The 24,972-nt window shown below is 41.6% G+C and overlaps 2 protein-coding genes across 11 annotated transcripts in view; one reads left to right on the top strand and one right to left on the bottom strand.

The window, feature by feature from the left end:
* The window catches only part of KIF1B (kinesin family member 1B), a 147,052-nt gene that overhangs the window by 101,418 nt on the left and 20,662 nt on the right, over positions 1-24,972 (bottom strand). For all 10 annotated transcript variants that reach the window (XM_030327939.1, XM_030327929.1, XM_030327932.1 and 7 more), the window contains exons 3-5: positions 5,623-5,699; positions 4,684-4,863; positions 496-561 (exon numbers count right to left, since the gene is read on the bottom strand). In XM_030327939.1, the coding sequence (XP_030183799.1) occupies positions 496-561; positions 4,684-4,863; positions 5,623-5,699 (323 nt within the window). The remainder of the gene's footprint in view (positions 1-495; positions 562-4,683; positions 4,864-5,622; positions 5,700-24,972) is intronic.
* Positions 11,049-11,988, top strand: LOC115522251 (transmembrane protein 126A-like). Its single transcript, XM_030327943.1, is given in 3 exon segments — positions 11,049-11,127; positions 11,129-11,553; positions 11,796-11,988. Coding segments are annotated over 3 exon segments (597 nt in total). The 5' UTR covers positions 11,049-11,103; the 3' UTR covers positions 11,944-11,988.

The following is a 24,972-nucleotide window of genomic DNA, read 5'->3' as shown; positions in this document are numbered from 1 at the left end:
TCAAGATAAACACTGCAATCCAAAATGTAAACAGGCATGTGCATAATTTACCAGATGTTCAACTACACTAATAATCAAAAGAATTCTACTTTAAGTAAGCAAGAAATTGTGCCCTTTTCAAATTGGCAGCGTAAAAAACGAAAACACTAAATGTTGGCAAGGACACAATGGGTGCTTACACCCTCCTGATAGGACTGGAAATTGGTACAGCATTTCCTTCTAAAAAGCCACTTGGCAGTTCAAACGTATTGTCTGACAAGCGGCTACATAAAGGAAATAGCTAAAAATAAAGCTTATGAACAAGCTTACGACGTACGAACAAGGATTTAATTGCGACACTATTCATTATGACCCAAACTTAGAAATAGCCTACGAGTACAAAACTGGGGGAATCGTTAAGTGATCTAGCTCAGTCATAATATGGGGCCTTTGCAAAGTAACACTGGAGGGAATGGAGTCCGGAGGCCTCTTGCTTTAACCCACAGTTGTACTCACCTCTACAGAGTAAGACATTTCTTCATTACAGTTGTCGTTGATTTTCTCGAACAGTTCTTCACACAACTACAGAAGAAGCAGGAGAGGCGGGAACAACATAGATGAGAGAGGTATAAAGTTACTCATGAGTGCTAAACGAATTAGCGAGATCCCTTTTCTCTTAAAGTATGAATAGCAACAATATCAAAGGTGAATGCTTTGAATGGAATAAAAGGAGAGTTCGGAGTATGGTCTCCTCCAATCTCATCTCTATTCTCCCTCAATGACAGCATCTCAAAAATGTTTCCCTAGAAAGAAAGCCACATTTAGGGAAGAGGAGGAGCTCTCCAGCGTTAGGTCCCTGGCACATTTAGTTTATGTGAATTCAATTCTTCACACTATCCTCGAGTACCTGTGACTCTGCTATTAGCATTATTACATAGCAGTCACTGCTATTAAACTATACTTTGCATGCATTTTATTTATCATGCTGTATACATTACACATTGTCAGTTACCATATACGTTATAAGTTCATACATATGTATGTATAAGAAGAGAATGCATGCTATTTAGACGGAGTCAATGAAGGTATTTAAGAATAATTTTGACTGTATAGGGGTGCCTGGCTGGCTCAGTTGGTGGAGTGTGTGACTCCTAATCTCAGGGTTGTTAAGTTCGAGCCCCACATTCAATGCAGAGTACTTAAAAATAAAATCTTTTAAAAAAAGAATAATTTTAACTGTATAAAAATTTCCCCTTTACCTCTGTCTTAAGATTCCAAACCCTTTATGAGAAGACACTCCACTACATGGTGACATTTCTAATAGAAAACATTAATTTTTCTAGATCAGGAAAATCATAAAATTTCACTCTCCCCATCCTTTGAATTTACTCAAAATATGTGATACTTTAATAGGAGTACTTAATAAAATTTTATTGAATTTTCATTTGCTATACATTTTTTTAAATGATTACTATTTTTGAGAGAGAGAGGGCACACACATGGGGTAGTAAGGGTGGGGTAGACAGGGAGGGAGGGAGGGGGAGAGGAGAGAGAGAGAGAGAGAGAGAGAGAGAGAGAGAGAGAGAATCTTAAAGAGGCTCCACACTCAGCAAGGAGCCCCATGCGGGGCTCAATCTCAGGACCCTGAGATCATGACCCAAGATGAAATCGAGAGTCAGAGACTCAACCAACTGAGCCACCCAGGAGCCCCATTTGCTATACATTTAATGTCAAGGCAATCAATATACATTTGGAAAATGAACTATATGTTTGTGACTCTCTAGAAGTCTAAATACAACTTAAAATTTACTGTGGGAGGCACCTGTGTGGCTCAGTTGGTTAAGCATCTGACTACGGCTCAGATCATAATCTCATGGGAAAAAAAAAAATCTCATGGGGTATGAGTTCGGGCCCCAAATCGGGCTCTGCACTGTCAGCCGGGAGACTGCTTTGGATCCTCTGTCTCCCTGTCTTCCTGCCCCTCCCTGCCCCACACACATGCTCTCTCTCTCTCTCAAAACTAAACATTAAAAAAATTTTTTTAAGAATTACATTTATTACAGGGGTGTCTGGGTGGCTCAGTTAAGCACCTGACTCTTGATTTCAGCTAGGGTCACAATCTCATGGTTGTAAGACTGAGCCCCACATCCAGCTCTGTGCTAAGTGTGGAGCCTGCTTGGGATTCTCTTTCCCTCTCTGCAAGTGTGTAACGCACGCGAGTGAGAGCACACTTTCCCTGTCAAAATGAATATTAAAAAAAATAATAATAAAATGTATTAAAAATGGCAGTTTCTGGGGCGCCTGGGTGGCGCAGTCGGTTAAGCGTCCGACTTCAGCCAGGTCACGATCTCGCGGTCCGTGGGTTCGAGCCCCGCGTCAGGCTCTGGGCTGATGGCTCGGAGCCTGGAGCCTGCTTCCGATTCTGTGTCTCCCTCTCTCTCTGCCCCTCCCCCGTTCATGCTCTGTCTCTCTCTGTCCCAAAAATAAACGTTGAAAAAAATTTAAAAAAAAAATAAAATAAAATAAAAATGGCAGTTTCTAAACGATAATCCTGTTTTAAAAAATTAATGCTTTTCGTTAAAATAAAATATTCCAAAATTCTGCCAAAAAAGGGATATATATGTAATTATACAAAAATTCCAATAGCAAACAAATTAAGGTTAAAGGAGAGGGAAGGAGAAACTAAGTGTGATGATGGGATAAACAGGACTGTCTACTGTAACTTGCTATAATCTACAAAAAGATATTTTATTGCTAAAGAAGTATCACATTGTAGAAAAAGCAAAGCCTGCTTTTGAATTCTGGCTCTGCCACTTCCCTGGGCAAGTGATGTGACCTCCCTATGCCTCAGTTTCCTTGCCTTTAAAATGAGGAAAAAAACTCAGAGGAAGACAAAAATCATATGACTTCACTCACATGAGGACTTTAAGAGACAAAACAGATGAACATAAGGGAAGGGAAACAAAAATAATATAGAAACAGGGAGGGGGACAAAACAAAAGAGACTCATAAATATGGAGAACAAACGGAGGGTTGCCGGAGGGGTTGTGGGAGGGGGGATGGGCTAAATGGGTCAGGGGCATTAAGGAATCTACTGAAATCATTGCTTCACTATATACTAACTAATTTGGATGTAAATTTTAAAAAATAAAAAATAAAGTTAAATCACAAAAAAATAAAATAAAATGAGAAAAATAAAACAAAATGAGGAAAATAAAATAAAATAAAATAAAATAAAATAAAATAAGGGCACCTGGGTGGTTCAGTTGGTTAAGCATTTGACTTCCGCTCAGGTCGTGATCTCACAGTTTGTGAGTTCGAGCCCAGCATCGTTGTGTTCCAGCCCCGCTTCGGGTGAGCACAAGCCCTACTTCAGGTGTGCTTGAGCCCCACATTGGGTGAACATGAGCTTGTCCCCTCCCCTTCTCTTTCTCTCTTCCCCCACCCGCCCCTTGTTGGATTTTCTCTCTCTCTCTCTCTCTCTCTCAGTCTCTCGCTCACTTGCATCCCCTCTCTCTCAAAAAAAAAAAAAAAAAAGAAAGAAAAATGCAATTAGGGAAATGAAATTAAATGAAAGAAGAGGAGAAGAGGAAAGGAAAGGAAAGGAAAGGAAAGGAAAGGAAAGGAAAGGAAAGGAAAGGAAAGGAGGAAAGAGAAGAGAAAAATGAAAAAAGAAACAACATCATCTACCTCTTAGGGTCAAATGAGGAGGATTAGATAAGCTAATGTCTGTGAAACACTTGGACCAGTACTTGGCACATGATGAGTGCTACCTAATGTCTTCTCCAATTAGTACTGTAATTGCTATTCCTATATATAAAGAAGGACAATTCCCAAGTATGTCTTCATATTGACATGTATTTTTCACAGAAAAAAATATGCTAGTATGTTCAATTTTTTCTGAAAAATTCTTGACGTTTACTGATAGTGAAGTATTTCAATTATACAGCTGAATTTAAAATTATGCTCCAATAATCCATTAGAAAAAGTAGCTACTGCTCTCTTATGATATTTTGTTCTCAGAATACAGAGATGAGTCACACTAGGCCTGTATTTTAAAAAACACTTTAAAATTAATTCCAAATATCACCAATAAATGCAAACCAACCATATTTTTCTTATTACCAAAAGAAGTTCCTTCTAAATACCTGGGTTACAACTCTTCTCCATTCCGAACAATACAAGGCCAAAGACACTGCTCTTAAGAATTCCCAGACCGTTCAAGCTTAAAGTGTTAGCATTAAATTAATAAGATAAAAGGAAAATATCTCTGAGAAGGCAATCAAAAAACAAAAATAATCTCATGCTTACGAGGTGATCTATATATGGGACTTGGGGGCGGGGGAATCAGACCAGCAACAACACTGGTGTCCCCAGGACTCAGAACAGAGCATGGCACATACTACCACTTTTTTTTAAGAAGCTGGTAACACGGGTCAGGAGGTACAATAACCAGACGTGGGGGTACAGCAAAATCTTTACAGAACGTCAACCTCCCCGCCTTTAAAGACGGACATGTATACACATCAGTCCTTTTCCACCAGACTGTTAGTTACTTTGAGAGAAGGGACCAGTGATTTATTTTTGTGCCTCACATACAATAGTCCCTGAATAAGTATCTGCTACGTAAAAATAACTATTATAGCAACTGAAGACTAAGAGTAATAATAAACAGAGGTCTTTTGTCATTTTTTGCTTCTTTACCTGTGGAATGATGCCAGCCTGGCTTTCTTCTTGTTTACCCATCATTGTATAAGATTTCCCAGCACCAGTCTGCCCGTAGGCAAAAATACAGACGTTATAGCCCTCAAAGGCATGTAAGAGCATTTCCTTTCCAATGTCATTGTACACGCGGTTTTGAGATGCAAAACAGGGATCTTCAGGCTGGAAAGATTAAAAGGAGAAATCAATGGCATTTTATTTGTGTACTTTCCTATGTTTATTTGATTACGTCTATAATAAATCAAAAGTGTCTGGAATCTCAACGGTCACCTAAAATGTATTATAAAATTTCTTAGTTCCTCCAACACACAGTTTATTTTTCTCTTATTAAACACACACACAACCACAGTCATCCAGGTCACAGCCACACGTAAAAATACCTACATGAAATTACCTCACTTGATGACATTTCACTTTCCATAATCTTAAAAGTATTACGCTTCCATTCATAGAAGCTGCAAGAACATTTTCTTAAGTGGAAAATGGGACTGAAAGATCAAAGGTCAAGTCCATATATAGAAATACTCCTCTGCACTCACTCCAGGTGGTGTGGCTATTTCTCAATAAACCCAGCTCCCAGTGACAAGCGTCGACCCCCCTTCACAGGCCCCTTCCCTTGGCCAGCAGGCTTTGTCAGGAGTTTGAAACCTTTCCTACTCCAACACAAAACAGAAGAGGAAAACCAAAAAAACCAGGAAAAACATGTAATGAAGAGTTGCAGAAGCAAGCTCTAGTTGAGGAACAATCCCCAGGAGCCTGCAAGACTGGGGGTCCTTTACCAAGTAAGGGCACTGCAAAGGGCCCCGCTCTCTCCGTTTCCTGGGTGTTGGGCATCTTTGCTTTCCCTGTGGACCTTCGAGCGCTTTCACAACTGCTCCCGGCCTGCCCCGCTCTATTGCGCCGCACCCCGAGTATACGCACCGAGGTGTGCGACCAGTAGGAGTAGTCGAAACTGAAGGACTTTGGAGCTTCCTTTGGGTTCTTTGGGTTAATAATACCTAGAGAATGAAAATGATTTGATTTGATAAGTCACTCAGTTACATTTTCTTTAGTTCAACATGATGTTATGCTGTAAATTCAAAACACCCAAATCAGGAAATTCATACTACTGAATCCGAACACGGAAATGTAAAAATTTTTAAAAAAATCACATCTTTAATAGGTAGGATCTGTCCACAGAACTTAAAAGAATCAGACCAACAACATTCACCGGGTGCCACCAGGATTTAGAGCACAGCCTGGCATACAGTAGGTGCTCAGGAAATATTCACAATTTGGAAATGGGCCACATTACTATTTCAAGGTACTTCATAAAGCTTAAAATATGTCAATACATCAGAAATAAAAATTAGAAAATTACTGAATCGATCCAACTACTACCTGAAATAAACTCTTTTTAAAGATCTTATTATTACTTTAGAAAAGCATTTGATAATGAAAGACAGTCTTTTTGCTGAAATCCACAGTTGATAACCAAGTATACGTGTACATGTGTGTATTACGTATGTATACAGTAGAACCACACACCACAAATCTTCTGTAGAACGTTACAGAAAGCAAAATTACTTCTTGACTGCAAAGCACGAAGCCTTACCGCCGACAGTGAAAATATTTCTCGAGTGATTAATCCAGTCACACTCTACTTTGGGGACTGACTGAATGCTGAAGTTTCGCCTCTCTTCCTTTCTCTTACATACAAAGCTTCAGCGTCTCATATTTCACATGGAATAGAATCTTTATAACATGTGGTCACGAAATCTCCTCAAAGACCAGACATCTCAACCAATCTGCTTCTCTGGAAGGCATGGCCACATCCCAGGCTATCAGTGAGATCAGGATTAAAAATAAATCTGTCCAGGGCAGCTGCTGCTCAGGACATAAATAGCAACAGTTGCTACGGTGCTTAGTTCTCTCTCGCGCTGGATTCCACTGGGTATGGCCACACAACTTATGTTCAAACCTCAAATGCTGACAGAGTATTAATAAGGCTCACACTGCACATAATCATGTGACAAGCAGACATAGTTCTAGAAAGAACATCTCCCCACACACAAATGGCAACCTAAGCAAAGAAGTGTGCTTCTAACCAAAAGGCACTAGGGACAAGATTTAAATAATAGCCAACACTCATGGAGCACTTACTCTAAGCTCTAAGACCTTTCTGTGTACTAACCTATTTCATCCTCCCAGCCACTAAAGCACATAGAGGTTTCATCACTGCCACCATATAGATAGAGACACTATCACAAAGAGGTTAAATAACTTACCCAAGGCTATATATAGAGCTAGCTAGTGGCAATCCAGGATGTGGACTTGGAGAGTTTAACTCCAGAGCCCACACTCTTAGCCAAGCACCCGTCATCTAAAGGCTATTCCCTACATGTATCAACTGTCAAGGTAGACACAGGCATTTTTATGCGTACGCATACTTCATGTGTGCGTGTATGCGTATGCACATAATCACCCCCCCCAAATTACATCACAGACATTGCTCAAAACTCTCCTTACCCATTTAAAACTAGGAATTATGAGGATTACAGTTCCTAAAAGATGAAAGACTACACACAAACTCTACCAAGAAAACGGAAATCAGTGTCATGTGAACCAGATTCAGGTTTCAGGGGCTCAGCAATAAAGACAATGACGAGACACAGGATATGACCTCTGAAGCAGTCTTCACCACTCAAAAACATGGTTAAAATAAACACTTTGTAACCTATAGGAAATGTGCTGTCATAAAACTTCATTAAAAAAAATATTTTTTTTAATGTTTATTTGAGAGAGAGAGAGACCAAAAGCAAGTGGCGGAGGGGCAGAGAGAGAGAGAGAGAGAGGGCAACACAAAATCCGAAGCAGGTTCCAGGCTCCGAGCTGTCAGCACAGAGCCCGATGCGGGGCCTGAACTCACCAACCATGAGATCACGACCTGAGCTGAAGTCAGACGCTTAACTGACTGAGCCACCCAGGCACCCCTGTCATAAAAACTTTTAAGCCATACTTCAGTCTTTTAGCTACTCATTGGTGGTACTGATTCTGCCAAGAACACTTAAGGGCTGGTTTTCAATCCTACCTCTTTGTTCTCTTTTTCCTAGTAAAGAAAAAGAAACAGTACACCAGTGAGTAACTTCCTTGATTCACTTGAAATCCTTTTCCTCTTCCTTAAGATTACCTTCTTCCGGATCTTTGAAACTCCTGAAACTAATAAAGTTTCCTAACTTACAGATTTGAAACCATGCTGCCTTTTAAGTAACTGCTTGTATGCAGACAAAACCCTTTTTAACATAAATAAGTAAATCAAAATATAATTTTAAAGGGCTATTTGCATTACAGTTATGTTAAGCAAGATGAAATTATCCACAATATTTTTTAAAATATTTAATTCCTAAATGAAAGATATTTACAGAAGACACTTCAGAACAACGTAAAACTCAATGCTGTTGTTACCTGTTTGAGAGGGTAGTGTAAGCAGAGAGCCCCAGAAGGCATGGATAATTTCTATGTTAACTGGGTAGTAGTTAAAGGATAGTTTGTTTTATATTATTCTTTTTTAGAAAATGCATTTTTTTCTATTTTTCAATATATGAAATTTATTGTCAAATTGGTTTCCATACAACACCCAGTGCTCATCCCAAAAGGTGCCCTCCTCAATACCCATCACACACCCTCCCCTCCCTCCCACCCCCCATCAACCCTCAGTTTGTTCTCAGTTGTTGTTTTTTTTAATTTTTTTTTTCAACGTTTATTTCTTTTTGGGACAGAGAGAGACAGAGCATGAACGGGGGAGGGGCAGAGAGAGAGGGAGACACAGAATCGGAAACAGGCTCCAGGCTCTGAGCCATCAGCCCAGAGCCTGACACGGGGCTCGAACTCATGGACCGCGAGATCGTGACCTGGCTGAAGTCGGACGCTTAACCGACTGCGCCACTCAGGCGCCCCTGTTCTCAGTTTTTAAGAGTCTCTTATGCTTTGGCTCTCTCCCACTCTAACCTCTTTTTTTTTTTTTTTTCTCCTTCCCCTCCCCCATGGGTTCCCGTTAAGTTTCTCAGGATCCACATAAGAGTGAAACCATATGGTATCTGTCTTTCTCTGTATGGCTTATTTCACTTAGCATCACACTCTCCAGTTCCATCCACGTTGCTACAAAGGGCCATATTTCGTTCTTTCTCGTTGCCATGTAGTACTCCATTGTGTATATAAACCACAATTTCTTTTTTTTTTTTTTTTTTTTTAATTTTTTTTTTCAACGTTTATCCATTTTTGGGACAGAGAGAGACAGAGCATGAACGGGGGAGGGGCAGAGAGAGAGGGAGACACAGAATCGGAAGCAAGCTCCAGGCTCTGAGCCATCAGCCCAGAGCCTGACGCGGGGCTCGAACTCACGGACCGCGAGATCGTGACCTGGCTGAAGTCGGACGCTTAACCGACTGCGCCACCCAGGCGCCCCTAAACCACAATTTCTTTATCCATTCATCAGTTGATGGACATTTAGGCTCTTTCCATAATTTGGCTATTGTTGAGAGTGCTGCTATAAACATTGGGTGTTTTATATTATTCTTATATTTATATATGCTTTGTACCGTCTTGAATATAGGAAGTGTTCCTAATAAAAAATTTTGGAGCTCCCAACTCTACAAATGAAAAGAAAAAACTGTTATAAAGATAAAATATCAGAGGGCACCTGGGTAGCTCAGTTGGTTGAGCATCCGACTTCAGCTCAGGTCATGATCTTGCAGTTGGTGAGTTCAAGCTCCACGTCAGGCTCTGTGCTGACAGCTCAGAGCCTGGAGCCTGCTTCAGATTCTGTGTCTCCCTCTCTTTCTGGTGTGTCCCCCACCCCCGCCACTCATGCTCTGTCTGTCTTTCTCAAAAATAAACATTAAAAAAAAAAAGATAAAATATCGGGGGGCATATGGGTGGCTCAGTCAAACATCCAACTTCAGCTCAGGTCATGATCTCACAGTTCGTGAGTTTGAGCCCAACGTCAGGCTCTCTTCTCTGCTGTCAGCACAGAGCCCGCTTCAGACCCTCTGTCCCCCACCTCTGTCCCTCCCCTCCTCTCAAAAATAAATAAACATTAAAAAAAAAAAAAACAGACTTCAAAAATTATTTAAAAAAAGAAACTACTTGGGTACCTGGGTGGCTCAGTCACTTAAGCACTGGACTCTTGATTTCCATTCAGGTCATGATCTCACAGCTCATAAGAAGACTGAGCCCCGAGCTGAACTCTGTGCTGACAGCAGGGAGCCTACTTGGGATTCTCTCTCCCTCTCTCTCCACACCTCCCCCACTCACGCTCTCTCATGCTCTCTATCTCTCAAAATAAACTTAAAAAACATTTTTTAAGTTTTTTTTAAAAAAAGATAAAGTATCAATGACAGCACTTGACCTCATCAGAGGTTCATGAACTCCACCATTACTTTCACAATGAACTAATAATATGTTCTCAATGTGCCAAAGGTTTTTTTCTTTCTGAATTAGTAACAGTTGAGATCTAACTTACTTCCTTTAGCCCAATTAAGAAACAGGATGTTTCAACATTAATAAAAGGGGGGAGGGATAACACAGTACATATAATGGAAAGGGAATGGGATTTGGATCAAAAGACGGTTTAGAATATGTTAATATTCTAAATACATGACAGACCCTTAATATTTAGAATTTTTTGTCACCTTGGGTATTGCTGCACTTTTGAGTCCTCCCTAAAACTGAGATCATACCTAGTTCACAGGATTAAATGAGTAAAGCAATATGCAAATGCTAATTTTGAAAAATAGGTATTTTATCATGTTTTTCACTTGGTGTTTTAGTGGATACAGTCCATAGTCCTTACACCAAAGTTAGGAAAGTTCATTCACTAATTGATAAAATAAGCTAAAGCAGAACATAAGAATTCTATTTCTCGCCAAGAATCAAAACTACGCTGGGGTTCTTTACCTGTGCCACCAAACCTCAGGTGTTCCTACCACATTATAAATCCCCTTCAATACATGGACTGCGTCTTGTGGATCCTCTGCACCAAAGTCCCTCCATTTGTCATGTATAATTTTAATTTCATTAAATCCCATACCATTTTTAGAAGCATAAAAAGAAGAACAGTACACACCTGTGCAGATTACACATAAAGTTATCAGTTCATTTTATCAACTTTCACAGAAAAAACACAGAATTGTATTACCAAGAGATTAGGCACTATTTAACACAGTGTAAGAATGGAATAAGAATAATTAATAATTAATTAATGCTACCAATAGTAATTCATAATATCTTCAACATATAAATTATTTTCACTGCTGACCCGAGTCACGGGTCAGCCAAAGATGGCTGCGTTCAGGCTAGTTGAGCAAAGGCTGGAGTGAACCCCAGCATGCAGAGGAGGGTTGTGAGCAGAGCATAAGGCCCAAGATGAAAAATCGTGGACCAGATGATAACTGTCAAGGCAGATCTAATTTTCAGTATCATAACCAGAAAAATTAACCACCTCCCAGAAGCAGAAAGGAATCTATCTGAACATGGATCAGTTTATATCGGACTTAACGCTGCTCTCTGTGGTCTAATAGCAAATAGTCTTTTTCGACGCACCTTCAACGTGACACAGGCTCGTACAGCTGCTGGCTTACCGATGGCAGTGATCCCATTTTTGACTGCGCATGCGTCTTACAAAGGTTCTGCAAATCTACCTTTGAATACAGGTGATTTGAATTGTGAAACCTGTACCATAACACGGGGTGGACTGGTTGGTCTTGTTTCTGGTGGTCTGTGCCCTGTTTTCTTGGCTATACCCGTGAATCGTGGCCTAGCAGCCAGGTATGAGTCAGCCCTGCTACCAGAAAAAGGAAACAACTTACTGGACTAGAATTTCTTTTTTTTTTTTTTTTTTAATTTTTTTTTTTTCAACGTTTATTTATTTTGGGGACAGAGAGAGACAGAGCATGGACGGGGGAGGGGCAGAGAAAGAGGGAGACACAGAATCGGAAACAGGCTCCAGGCTCCGAGCCATCAGCCCAGAGCCCGACGCGGGGCTCGAACTCCCGGACCACGAGATCGTGACCTGAGCCGAAGTCGGACCCTTGACCGACTGAGCCACCCAGGCGCCCCTGGACTAGAATTTCTAAGCTCGTCTTGAGAAAGATGTTATTTCCCATTTTGCTCCAGACCATGTTTGCCGCATACCTTGGATCTAGACGATATAAGTTAGTTATAAAGGCTCTTCAGTTACCTGAACCTGGCCTAGAAATTCAGTGATTGTTAAACAACTTTGTACACAAAAATAAAACTGTAATGTATGAACAAATGTCTAGTGTATAAATAAAATAAATAAATAAGTAAATAAAAATAAACTATCTTCACCAATGTAAACGCTGCTACAAACGCAGCATGCCTGCCAGGGTCACATGTCAACAGTGTGCAGGCTTTGTTTAGGATAAATCATCTTTTTTTTTTTTTTTTTTTTTTTTACAAGAAATGGATCCCAGGAATATTGTGAGGGCTAGAGTCAGAACGTAACTCTTTTAAATGCTGTACACCTCATATTGTTTTATTTTCTATAAAATCACCTTTCATGGCACTTTTCAAGGCCCCTTTTAAGCAACTTCCACACCTCAGGCCTCCCCTCCTATGAAGACTTCTGCGGACACACAGTATACTCCAGACCTGGACCTACCTCCACAAGCAACTTTTCACAGATGACCTCAAGAAGCATCTCTGGGCGCCTGGGTGGCTCAGTCGGTTGAGCATCCAACTTCAGCTCAGGTCATGATCTCGCTATTCATGGGTTCCAGCCCTGCATCAGGCTCTGTGCTGACAGCTCAGAACCTGGAGCCTGCTTCAGATTCTGTGTCTCCCTCTCTCTGCTCCTCCCCCACTCAGGCTCTGTCTCTGTCACTCTCTCAAAAATAAAGAAACATTTAAAAAAAAAAAAAAAAGAATCATCTCCAACTTTCTTCTCTTAACACCCTACATCTGATCTATCCTGTCAGCTCTACTTTCAAAATGAATCCAGAATCCCATGGCTTCTCCAGCACCGCCGTTACCACCCTGGTCCAAACTACTGCCTCCTTCACCAGAAGACAGCAGTAATTCCTAACAAGGCTCCCGGCTTCCCCTCCCCCTCCCCCCCGAGCCCCTGGAGAGTCTTATCCCCACAGTGCAAACGGTGGTCCTTTTCTCAGACGAACCCAGATCACATCCACGACATGCCTCTGGTGAGCATTCCGGTGGGGTCCCAGCATACACTGAACAAAACTCGACTCTCCCTCTGAGCTCCTGTCCAGCTACTGGAGTGATTCACCCCCTACTCCAGCCCCACTGCCCTTCTTACTGAAGATATACCCTCACTTCAGGGCCTCTGAACTTTGGCTCTACCAGGAGTGCCACTCACCCAGGTGTGTGAACAGCCCACCCCCTAACTTCGTACAGGTCTCTGCTCACATGGCATATCAGATGGCCCTTTTCTGGGCGTGCCTTCACTCTCCATCTGCTTTCCCTGCCTTACTTGTCTTCACTGCACTCCTGACTACCTGACTTATTACGAGTCACTGGCATGCAGGTTCCATGACACCAGAACTTCTGTTTCATCCACCGCTATATTCCAGTTCCGAGAGCACCTGCCACATAGTAGATTCTCAATATATACCCAAAGACCCAATGACTATGTTAGTTTTATCTTTCCTTACAGATTGTCACTCCTTCGTAGCTGGAAACCATGACTCCTCTTTCTGTATCACTCACTGTGCTGACTTCCTAAGTAGCTGATGCTTGTATGTGGACTGGTACATAGCTCTCTCTACACAACTTGCTTCCTGAGTCTTTTCTTCCTGAGCAGCCAACTTACTCACCTTCTGGCAAGAAACATTAATCTCTGGGAGAGGAGGAATCTAAATTCCAATCTCAGGAGTAGAAATACAACTTTCAGGAAACAGCAGTAATAGGTAAACAGGGGACAGGAGAAAAGATGACGAGGTTTTAAACAGGAAGATATGTTGATGGAGGTCACCAGGAAGGTCAAGGATAAAGGAAAATATAACGGAGGCAGGAAGAGTGGGGTAGGTGTTGGAAATCCCTCTCCTTCTCCAGGTCTTGAGAATTGTGTCTTACAGTATACATGTCACAGGAAATATGGACTTTCATATCAGACAGAGGGTACCTTACCATTCAACTTTATTGCTGTAAAATTTTCTCCAGTGTCCTACATATAAAAGGCTTGCCCAGCCTAAGGATTCTTATGTGGGTGTGAAACAGATTCTTGACCTCACACACAAGACACACACCCAAGAGGCAGTGCCATATGATAAACACCAACAGACATAAATAAATGCTAATATTCTCAGTACTCATCTTCCCAAGCACTTCCTCTGAAACATACATTCCATCAGAAGGGTGAGGTACACTGGCTGAGTCACTGGTGAATAGATCATAACTACATCTAGGTGCATCAAAGATCTTCAACAAAACACTGTTAGATGGCATCCACCTGAACAAGTTCATTTTCCTGATCTTTCTGCCTGTCTTTGAACAGTCCCTGCCCCTTTGCCTTCTACACTTTTACTCATTGTGCTCAGCTTTCCAAATCTCCCAGGTTGGCTAGAAATGACGCTAGTTTCCATGCTAACGTTAATCTTTCCCCAAAGAAGCATTATTGCAAAAGATCCCAAGACCCTACCTTAAGAAAAGAAAACTTAAACAGCACTTTCATTCATTGGGCATATTTACTGAGCACAAAACATTTATTAAGCACAAACTATGTGCCAGGCACTGTGCTGGGGATAAAATGGCAAACAAACAAGTTATTTCTGCCCTTCTAGGGCTAATAGCCAATGGAGAAGAAAGACATACAATCACATAAAATAAATGCTCTCAAATTATAATAAGAGCCACGCCAGACAAGCATGGGGTCCTATAAGAACACATAAACAGGTAAACTCTGATGTGATAAAACAGAGAAGGCTGGGCTGAAGGATAAAGGAGATGACTAAGGAAAGTGCAGAGATAACAACAGCTAACACTTACTAAATGCTTACTATGTTCCAAACACTGGGCTAAATAAAGCATTACATGTATTCACTCATTTAATCCTCATGATAACCTTACGAAGTAGATACTATTATCATCTCCATTTTATATTTGGAGCACCAGAGAAGAAGGCGCTTGTCCCAGGTCAGGGCCTAGACTAAAGTTTGGAACATCTGGCTCCAAGGCTCCAAACCACTGGGCAACATGCATCCCAAGTCAGAGAGAACTGCATTAGGAAACCCTGGGACAGGGGCGCCTGGGTGGCTCGGTCGGTTAAGCGTCCGACTTCGGCTCAGGTCATGATCTCACGGTCCGTGAGTTTGAGCCCCGCGTCGGGCTCTGTGCTGACAGCTCAGAGCCTGGAGCCTGTTTCAGATTCTGTGTCTCCCTCTCTCTCTGCCCCTCCCCTGTTCATGCTCTGTCTCTGTCTCAAAAATAAATAAATGTTAAAAAAAAAAATTAAAAAAAAAAAAAAAAAAAAAAAAAAGGAAACCCTGGGACAAAAAGAAACATGTGGCATCCGGATTCCAGTTTGGCTGGTATGGCTCAAGTGTAGTGAACAACAAAGGGTTAGAAGCACTGAAATCTCAGAATCAAATCACAGATGGACCTCAAGGAGCTGGTGAACCCCTGAGCAATCAGAAGCCACTGGACTGACTTGACTACAGCATGGAGAGTGGACTGGAGGAAGGCATGAGTGGAAGTATGGAGACCAATTACACAGAACACAACCACCACTGCAGGATGTTTGGGAAATTTTGCCATTTACATAACAACTCCCATGAGAACTGCATTTGGCATCAGAAATCCCTAAGTTCCACGATGTAGCATTTGTGGGGGCAGGGAGACAGAAGGGTCCATTCTGAGATCAAAAACATTACGTCTCTTGATCCAAAACTGAATTTTATCTTACAATATGACCCAATGTTTGGGGTGCCTGGGTGGCTCAGTTGGTTAAGGATCTGACTCTTGGTTTCGGCTCAGGTCATACTCTCACAGTTCATGAGACTGAGCCCCACATCAGGCTCTGTGCTGACAGCGAGCAGCCTACTTGGGATTCTCTCTCTCTCTTTCTCTCTGCCCCTCCCCTCACTCACACTCCCTCATTCTCTCAAAATGAATAAACTTAAATATATGTGCATATATATATATATACACACAAATATATACATATATATACATATATACATATACGTATATACATATACATATATATATACATATACGTATATACATATAACCCAACAGTCAATGATCAAAACACAAGCTGACCTAGAAAATATTTTTAGAAGATGTTTTCGGGGCGCCTGGGTGGCGCAGTCGGTTAAGCGTCCGACTTCAGCCAGGTCACGATCTCGCGGTCCGTGAGTTCGAGCCCCGCGTCAGGCTCTGGGCTGATGGCTCGGAGCCTGGAGCCTGTTTCCGATTCTGTGTCTCCCTCTCTCTCTGCCCCTCCCCCGTCCATGCTCTGTCTCTCTCTGTCCCAAAAAACGTTGAAAAAAAAAAATTTTTTTTTTAAATAAAAATAAAAAAAAAAAGAAGACGTTTTCAAGGATTTTAGCAATGAAGGAAATGGAATAGTATAGAGGCTTTAACATACCCCTCTATGTATCCATTATTATCCATCTATAACTTGGGCATATAACAAATTATTTATGCCTCAATTTTCTTACCTGTAAATGGGTACAATATTTCCTATTTTATAGAACTGTTGTGAAGATTAATGACTAGCCCATGTTGAAAATTCTAACACAAAGCAAATGTTCAAAATACTCCTTCATTTAACAAATACTTGAGTACCTACTATGCCCAGACGTGAAGCATCTAGTGAAAACCAGTCCCTTATCTTCAAGTAGCTTACATTTTAATTCAGAAGTCAGATAATAAACTAAAAGAGACAGTATGACCTGGGTAAAACAAAAGAGAGGAGATATAAGGTGACGGTGGAGGTGGCAGGGGTGGCTCTTTCAGTAAAAGTGGGCAGACTGCCACCTCTGAGAAGGTAATATTTGAGCAGGGACTGTAGTGACATTTAAGGAAAAGCAAGACCACCAGAGTAGCCAGAAAAAAGGAAGTAATAATGAGACGCCAAATCAGATAGCCAGCCAGAGGCCAAATGCTGTGGCCCTGTGGCCAAGGCGAAGATGTTTAATTACATTCCAGAAGTGACAGGAAGCCAATGAAGGATCTGAAGCACAGAGGTGACGTGCTCTGATTTACATTTCCAAACAGGACTCTGGCTACTGTATGGAACCAAGAAGCTACTGCAGTACTGGCTCTCACTACAGAAGAACAGGGTTCAGGACACGATGTGAAGGCAGAAGAGACAGGCCTTACTGACGGACCGCAGGTGGTCTGTAAGAAAGAGAGAGGGGGCCAGAGCGACGCCGACATTTGGTCTGACAAACTGAAAAGAATAGGTGAGAAAGAGCCACTTGAGGTGCACAGGGAAGAGAAAACACCAGTTCTGCTGAGGACATGGTAAGTTTAAGACTTCTTAGGCTTTCAAGTAGGGTTAGGTTGGCAGCTGAGTGGACAAGTCCAGAGATCTACACAGAGGTCAGTCCAGACTGCAGAAATGAATTGGGGAGTCATCATCACCTCATAAAACTTAAAGCCTTGACCCTGAATGAATGAAATCACTTAGGGGTCCGTCTTCTCTGGAGACAGAGGAGAGATCAAAGAAAAGAGACAGAATCCTGGTGCGCTTTGAACACAGGAAGTGAGGAAGAAGGCAGAATGGCCTGTGAGGGAGGAAGGCAATAGAGAGAACCTGGGGACCAAGAGACAAGACAGAAATGATCCAAGGAGGAAGTCAAGCTACGTCACCATTCATTATTACCATGCTTTTATTACCACAACCATTTCTGGCCCCACAGGAGGAATGAGTCCCCGTTCGGGTGATCTCCTGACCTCCCGAATAACTCGTTCTGCTCACCCTCACCTCTGTGCCTGAGCCCCCTTCATCCAGATCTCAGCTGGTTTCAAGGCTGTCTTCTGTAAGTCCCCTTCACAGGTTAGAAAGGCAGCTTCAGCACTAAAGTCTGAGTGGATCCCGCCCCCAGGATCTTGCATTTCTCTCTCCCTAGGCCTTGCACGCCTTTCCCCTTTGTCCTCACACTTTTTATTCCTCATGCTGTAGCCCAGCTACCTTCGGAGAGCCGGAGAAGAGTGAGAAACAGGACAGCCTCTTTCATGGGAAGGCTTACCTGATGACCCTTATCCAAGATACATGGAAATGCCTTTAAAATGATTACCACAAAATGTCCTATAGGTTTTAGTTTGTTGATGGACCATAAGACCATCTTCTCTTTCTTAGAGACCCTTCCAGTCGAAATTGGCCTCACAAAGTCTTCTGTTAAGTCCTCCAACTTGACCCCTTTTTTCCTTTGCTTTCTTCCCAACTTTGTTACTGCAGCATTAAGAAACAGGAACAATGTTTTAATTACTAAGCCCTAGAAAACAAGGCAGTCAAAACAAGATTGGTACTTAAAAGCCTTTATATTCTCCAGAATAAATTTGTTTATCTAATATTTCAAAGTCTCTATGTAGCAATTATACTGTTGTTGGCAAACTATTAAAGATCTTGCCTGCAACTACAATTAACTTATCATTGTGGCAACACTGTAACTTTATATTAACTTTTCGAACACAGCAATGTTTCGGGCTTGTTAAAAATCCCAGTGACGGGGCGCCTGGGTGGCTCGGTCGGTTAAGCGTCCGACTTCGACTCAGGTCATTTCACGGTCCGTGAGTTCGAGCCCTGCGTCGGGCTCTGTGCTGACTGCTCAGAGCCTGGAGCCTGTTTCAGATTCTGTGTCTCCCTCTCTCTCTGCCCCTCCCCTGTTCATGCTCTGTCTCTGTCTCAAAAATAAATAAACGTTAAAAAAAAAAAAAAATCCCAGTGACATCTTCAGTACAAACTTCCTCTTCCAAAATATACCCAAAATATGAGGAATACTGCACAAAATAAAGCCATTTGGTACAACATTTATATTCCCAAACCATAAAACCACAACCCATAAGCAGCTCCCTCCTCTACTCAGAATAACATATTTCCAAAATATATTAAAATGGTATAAAAGCATATTGCCAGAAAGTAGAATTGAGAAGATCTATAATCACAAAGTTCCTTAATCATTTAAAAGAACAAACTTAGATTCCAAATCCTATAAACAATATAAACATACTTACTATATGTGTTCACTATTCAATCCCAGAGTAGTAAAAATAAATATAAAACGGGAAAAAAAAAACTCTACCAACTCTGTAATGTCACAGTGCCATCCTCAACTGGATATAAAATAAATATGCTAGCTATAATAAACATTTTTTAAGATTTTATGTTTTTTAAAGTAATTTCTCTATACCCAAAGTGGGGCTCGAACTCACAAACCCGAGATCAAGACTTGCATGCTCCCAAGACTGAGCCAGCCAGGCACCCAAGTAATAAACATTAAACAAGCCCCCGACTGACATCTCTTCTGCCCTTCTAAGCAAATGCTCAATGACTGGGAAAGGAGATGCTCTGGAAGGCCTAGCTCTCCCTCAGTCCAAACGGCACAAAGATGGCGGAAGTAATTATAATGCCCTGTTATTCACAACTACCTTGCAGCAAGAACGGCATCAAAATAAACTTTCATGTAACAGTTAAGGTCAAATTACACATAAACCGAACTTCTACACAGAATAATAAAACTGAGGATTTTGAGAGGCAGTATGTGCTGCAGAGAGGTTAAGAATGAGGTTCTGGAATCAAACAACTCAATTTCATTCCCTAGTTCTCCCAAGTTCTGGATGTGCGACCCCAGATAAGTCATCTGTGAAACGGGGAAAATAGGAATCTCTCCCCTAGGATTATTGTGAGCACTGCATGAGGTAAAAATCTGTAAGTGCCTGATTGTGGCTGGCACAGCTGAAGTGTTTATTACTGCTTTTGTTGTTGTTAATTACTAATCATGGTTTGGTTTTTTTCCCCAATAAAAAGCATTTAAAAAGCTGCTTTTGTTCTTCCCTTCACCCATTTTGCCTCCTCAAGTTTATCCACAGTTATAAAATGAACTCTTGGTATCAGACCAGGAGAACGTCACAAGGAAACAGCAAATGGAGCTCAACCACTCACATAGCTTCTGCTAACTCTGGCCATATAGTTTTCTGTTCTGCCGAAACAAAAAGGCTTCCCAGACATTCCCTACCTCTCCAGGCCCTACTCCTCAATTATTCACATGTCTCTCGATGCTTTCATAAGAGTCGTCAGGGTACTGTGATATTTATCTCTAAGGCTCTGAGAGCCTGGTGGCCTGGTGGCCTCCCAGCCTATGCCTGCTGAATAACAAAAACTTAATTTCCTATAGTTGCTCTCAAAAACCTAATTTCGTGTTTCCTACTCCTACCACCGGGATGTCCAGAGCATTCATCCCTAAGCAATACAACTAAGAACTGTCTTTGGCCTACTGGAAATGATTTTGATAAGATAAGCAACTGTTAACATACTACCAAAAATTAAATCTAAGTACCTACCTTGCCTACCATACAAGCAGACGGAGGTGGCAGGCCCTTCCCCGGTCTCGCTAACAGCTCTCCAGACTTTGCTAGCTCCCATCGCAGCACTTCACGCTTCACTGGGCAACCACCAAAAGCAATCAGCACCATGTTATCAGCATGGACTTTGAAAAATGAACTCCAAAACATCTCTGGAGAATTGCAAAGAAGGCGTTTAAAAAGGAAAGAAAGGAAAATAAAAGAAGAGAAAAGCCTGGGCATGGTTGCTCTCCCTTTTGGAAAAAAACATCAAATGCATCTATAAGGGCCACATGAAATAGTTTAGATTTAATTAAGGCAACCTCAAAAGTCCAGAACAATCAGATGCAAAGCAGCCAAGAATGAGGACTAAATTTCCTACAAGACTTCAGCTGGTCTTCTCTGCCCTGTTTGGAATCCAGATGGTAGATTTTTTAGGTAATTGAAGATGTTTAAATCGTAAAACGTAATAAAAAGCAGTCACAAATACACAATACCAAAGGCCTCCTCCAACCTGGAGATAGGTGCAATTGTTTCCGCCTTTAAATTTATATTCCCGTTGAAAATAACAATTTAGGTACCAAAACTAATTACAAAAAAATTTTTTTAAGAAATAACTTTTCAAACACGATCCTATGCAGCATACCAGATTCCACTGGATCCTCACCAACAACCCTGGGATATTAGGTGCACTTGCAACATTTCCACCGACTAAATGAAAAACTTTAGGCTCAAGTGTCTGATCACAGAGAAGGAGCTAAATAATGTACAATTTACAAACACAATCAAATCCGTGTAGCCACTAAGATCACATTCTTGCAGAATACGTGGGGAAATGTACCCAATATGCTACTAAGTAAAAGACCAGATGCTTGACAAAGGGAGAAGGGAGGTCAATGAACAGACTTTAGCTTTTATTCTGAATGAAATGGGAAATACCTTACAGTTTTGACGGAAAAAAAAAAATCCAACTTCGATTCTAAAAGGATTGCACTTGCTGCTCTATTGAGAAAAGAGGGCTAGAAGACAGAGGTTAAAGCCTCAAGACTTGCCAGGAGGTTACCGCGGCAGCGGCTCTAGAGGTAAGAGTGGTCTGGGTACCTTCTGAGACAGAGCCCACAGGCCTTTCTGATGGAGACAGTGCAGGAGAGAAATCAAGGATGGCTGCGTGATTTTTGCCCTGAGCAAACAACAAAGACAATTTCCACTGAGTGGAAGGAGGAGAGTGCAGGGAAGCAGGACTGAAGAGAACACACTCGGAGTTCAGTTTTGGACGCGTCAAGTTTGAAATGCTTATCAGGCAGGAGAGATGCCAGGTAAACGGCTGCATACGCTGCCTTCAGAAACAAGTCCTTCCCCACCTGTGTGGGGCTGACACTTTTCTTACAGCAGGCCTAAGAAGCAGTTTTAAAGCTCAAGTGTGTGATAACAGGGGATTAGCTAATATACCAGAATACTGAACAGCCATTACAATCATGTTCTTGAAGAATACTTAAAAGAATGTGCTCAATAAATTCATGATAGATTCACTCAACTCATCTAAAAGAGGGTACATTCCAGGGATACATTCCAGAATGTCAGTTTAGTAAGTTGCCACATGGGAAGTCACTGTGTCAGATGTAGAAGAAAAGACAAAGTACGTTTTGGGCCTGAGGGAAAGGAAAGCAAAAGCTGCCTTCAAAACTACAAGGGGGCAGAAGAGGGGTCAGGTGCACAGCAAAGTCAGGGGCCAGCAGACAGAGCTAGATTTAGAAGGCTAGCCTCAAAATTCATCTAAAAGTCGTTCTAAAGGACACACTCAGTTTCCACCAACTGCAGCTGAGTAAATATAGTATTACTTCCGGGCACTCCTACTCCCCCAGCCCCAACACACACACACACACACACACACACACACACACACACCCGCACCCCCCTCCAGCTGTAGCTCCAACTCCCAACTAGAGGAAAAGTGTTTCATTTCAAAACTTTAAAAAAGTTTCCATGCCACTGGCACCCAAGTTGATTTCAATATATTTTACTGAACTCTGCTTCCAGCACCACATAAGTCTCATCTTCTTGCTGACCTTCTCGCAGTCCAGTAACTAAACGAGCTATGGACATGTAACTTAAAAAGGAAACATTCCTCTCCTTGGAAGAACAGAGTGACAAATGTCTAGAGGACTTCAGAAAGAGGGGGCGGGAGACAAATTTCATGGGCTTGTGCCCATCATACGATACACCCTGGTCACTGATATTGAGAGGCATGGGTATACAGTAGCTCTATGTGCAAGGTGAAGACTGTTTTCTCCCTTTGTTTGTATGCTCTTCCAATTACTTAGTATACATATAGTAGAGAGAGTCATTAAATATATAAATGTATCAAAGGTACAAGCTGCAACAACAGAACAAAACCCCAGGTAGCCACCAGACAGCTCTAGAACATGATTCTCACCCCTGCAGTGCCACTGTGTCCTCCCAGATCTCTCTGCCCACCACCTCATCTCTGAGGCATGCTGAATTTTATCACCATTGCCTTACTTTTCTTCACAGTTTTACCCATGTGTTTGTAGGGCATAAAGAATATAGAGAACAGCTTTGTATGTTTTTGAGATTTACATAAATACACCCATTTCTTTCGCGACTTGCTTGTATAGCTACCATTTGCTTATAATTTGTGTGTGTGTGCACAGTAATTCTCTGTTGTGTTCTATTTTCTGTAAGTGTACCATGATTTATTTACCCATCCCCCTGTTGATGGATATTGGGTTGTTTCCAGTTTTTTTTCTCTAAGAAAAACTAGTGCCATTAAGAGTTTAAATGCCCCAATCTTCAAAGCAGTTTCAGTGACTCGATGAAATGCACTACACTGGCAGCAGGCCACAGAGATACAGGACTGGGCATGAGTGAGCCACGGAGTTCACAGAATGCATGCTGACAAAGGGTGTGTTTAAAAATATCGAGCATTCCCTCTCTAAGGTTAGAGCACATGGTGTGGAGGAGAAGTGCTGCTGAAGAGCTGGTCTCATCCTACATCTCCAGCCACACTATGAAGCACTCCGGATGCTGTGTTACAGAGCTTATGACTTATCCCAGAAAAGACTTCAGGAGAATTCACTCTGATTGTAGGTTACAAAATACATTCAGATTTAAAAGAATTCCTTTCAAAAGTCTTCCTTTCTAAACCTCCGCTTTGTCCCCTGCTCCATCCCAAATTTCCATTAATGGACATGAAGTCATTCTTCGTACCAGTTGTGATGTACAGTATTCCATTTTGAAATGTACATGTGTGAATGAAAAAGCCTTTAAAAATGTACCATGTTAGTAATTAATGGCGGGGGGCGCGGGGGGGGGCGGGGGGAGACAGGGTCCCTTCTACCCACTAAGATTTGGGTACTGAAAAACAAAGAAGACCCCAAGCAACGAAGACTGATAAATACATAAAGGAGACTGACCAAAGGGCTAGCTACAGACAGATTCCTGTGGTTAAAAGCAAGGCAAAAGTATTATAATTTAATACCTAAAGGACCATGTGAGAACCAGCTTTACCTACCCTCCTGTTTTTCAGCAGGGAATTAATGCAGTTTCAAAGTCTTCAGATTTACCATAAATGTGAGCAGTTCAACTATTAATTTTCCCCCACTTTCCTTTTTAGGAGCAATTAGACAGACAGACACACACACATACACACACACACACACACACACACACACAGCTTCCAAAGTGGGAAAACTTGGAATTTAACAGGATATTATTAAACAAAGCCATTTGTATGCACTTGGTCTCCAAAATGTCAAGGCAGTAACATTTATCTGTGCCATGGAAAATATTCCCTCTGAGACCAGAAAGTGCTTAAATAAAGCTGCTACTGCTCAGCTTTCAGATCTGGCACATTCCCTAAAGTACTCTTCAGCCTCTTCTACTTTGTCATAAGAGACCTTATGGCAGGAACGTTCCACTGCATTCCGTGTGCAATCAGCTATAATCCCTGTGAGCAACAGTCCAGGCCAGCTTGCCAGCACAGCAGTCTTTTAATGCAGCTAACACATGCGGCTATAGCAAATTCATTTCATTTTTTTCAACAAAATGCAAGCTTTCTCCCATTCTTAAGCCCAACTTTTTTTTTTTAAATAAGCCACTAATGCTTTCTAATGGAGCAAGTAGTTTGCTTAAAATCTCTCACATAAAAATTACGTGGATCACATTTTAGCCAAACTGCTAAGAAACTGCCATAGAAAACTGAAAACAGAAATATCAAACAATGGCAGAAAACTGAAACCACCAAAAATCCTGGAGGAAAAGTCTCACTCAATTAATTAGTCTTCCAAGAACAAACACCTTTCAAAGGAACCAAAATCACCCCAAAACTGCTAAGCCACAGCAAAGTAAGTATTTAGCTAGAAAACCAAGGCTGATTCATCAAATGAGGATTTCTGCCTCGGTAGACTAATGTTAACTTCAAAGTCACAAACTTCTCCTGCTGTGTGCAGAGAGGCACGGGTCATCGCCGGAAGAGGGTCAGGAATACCATACGTGGTTATAACACTATTAAATTCTGATACCCTGCAAGTTTGAAATTTTCCCTGAACATGCTGGGTGTTTAGTTTAAATCTCACTTACTCCACAAGGTCCAGTTGAAACGCCCCATCATCTACGTACCTTACGCGTGCCCTTTGCCAAACTCACATCTGCACGTTTTAAAACCCCTACTTGTGGCAATTATCACTTTGATCACTTTGACTTTGTACTGAGCTTCTTTCGGTA

The sequence above is a fragment of the Lynx canadensis genome, chromosome C1 (assembly GCF_007474595.2).
Source record: "Lynx canadensis isolate LIC74 chromosome C1, mLynCan4.pri.v2, whole genome shotgun sequence".
In the NCBI taxonomy this organism is placed as follows: Eukaryota; Metazoa; Chordata; class Mammalia; order Carnivora; family Felidae; genus Lynx; species Lynx canadensis.
This window is presented reverse-complemented; position numbering and strand designations above follow the sequence as displayed.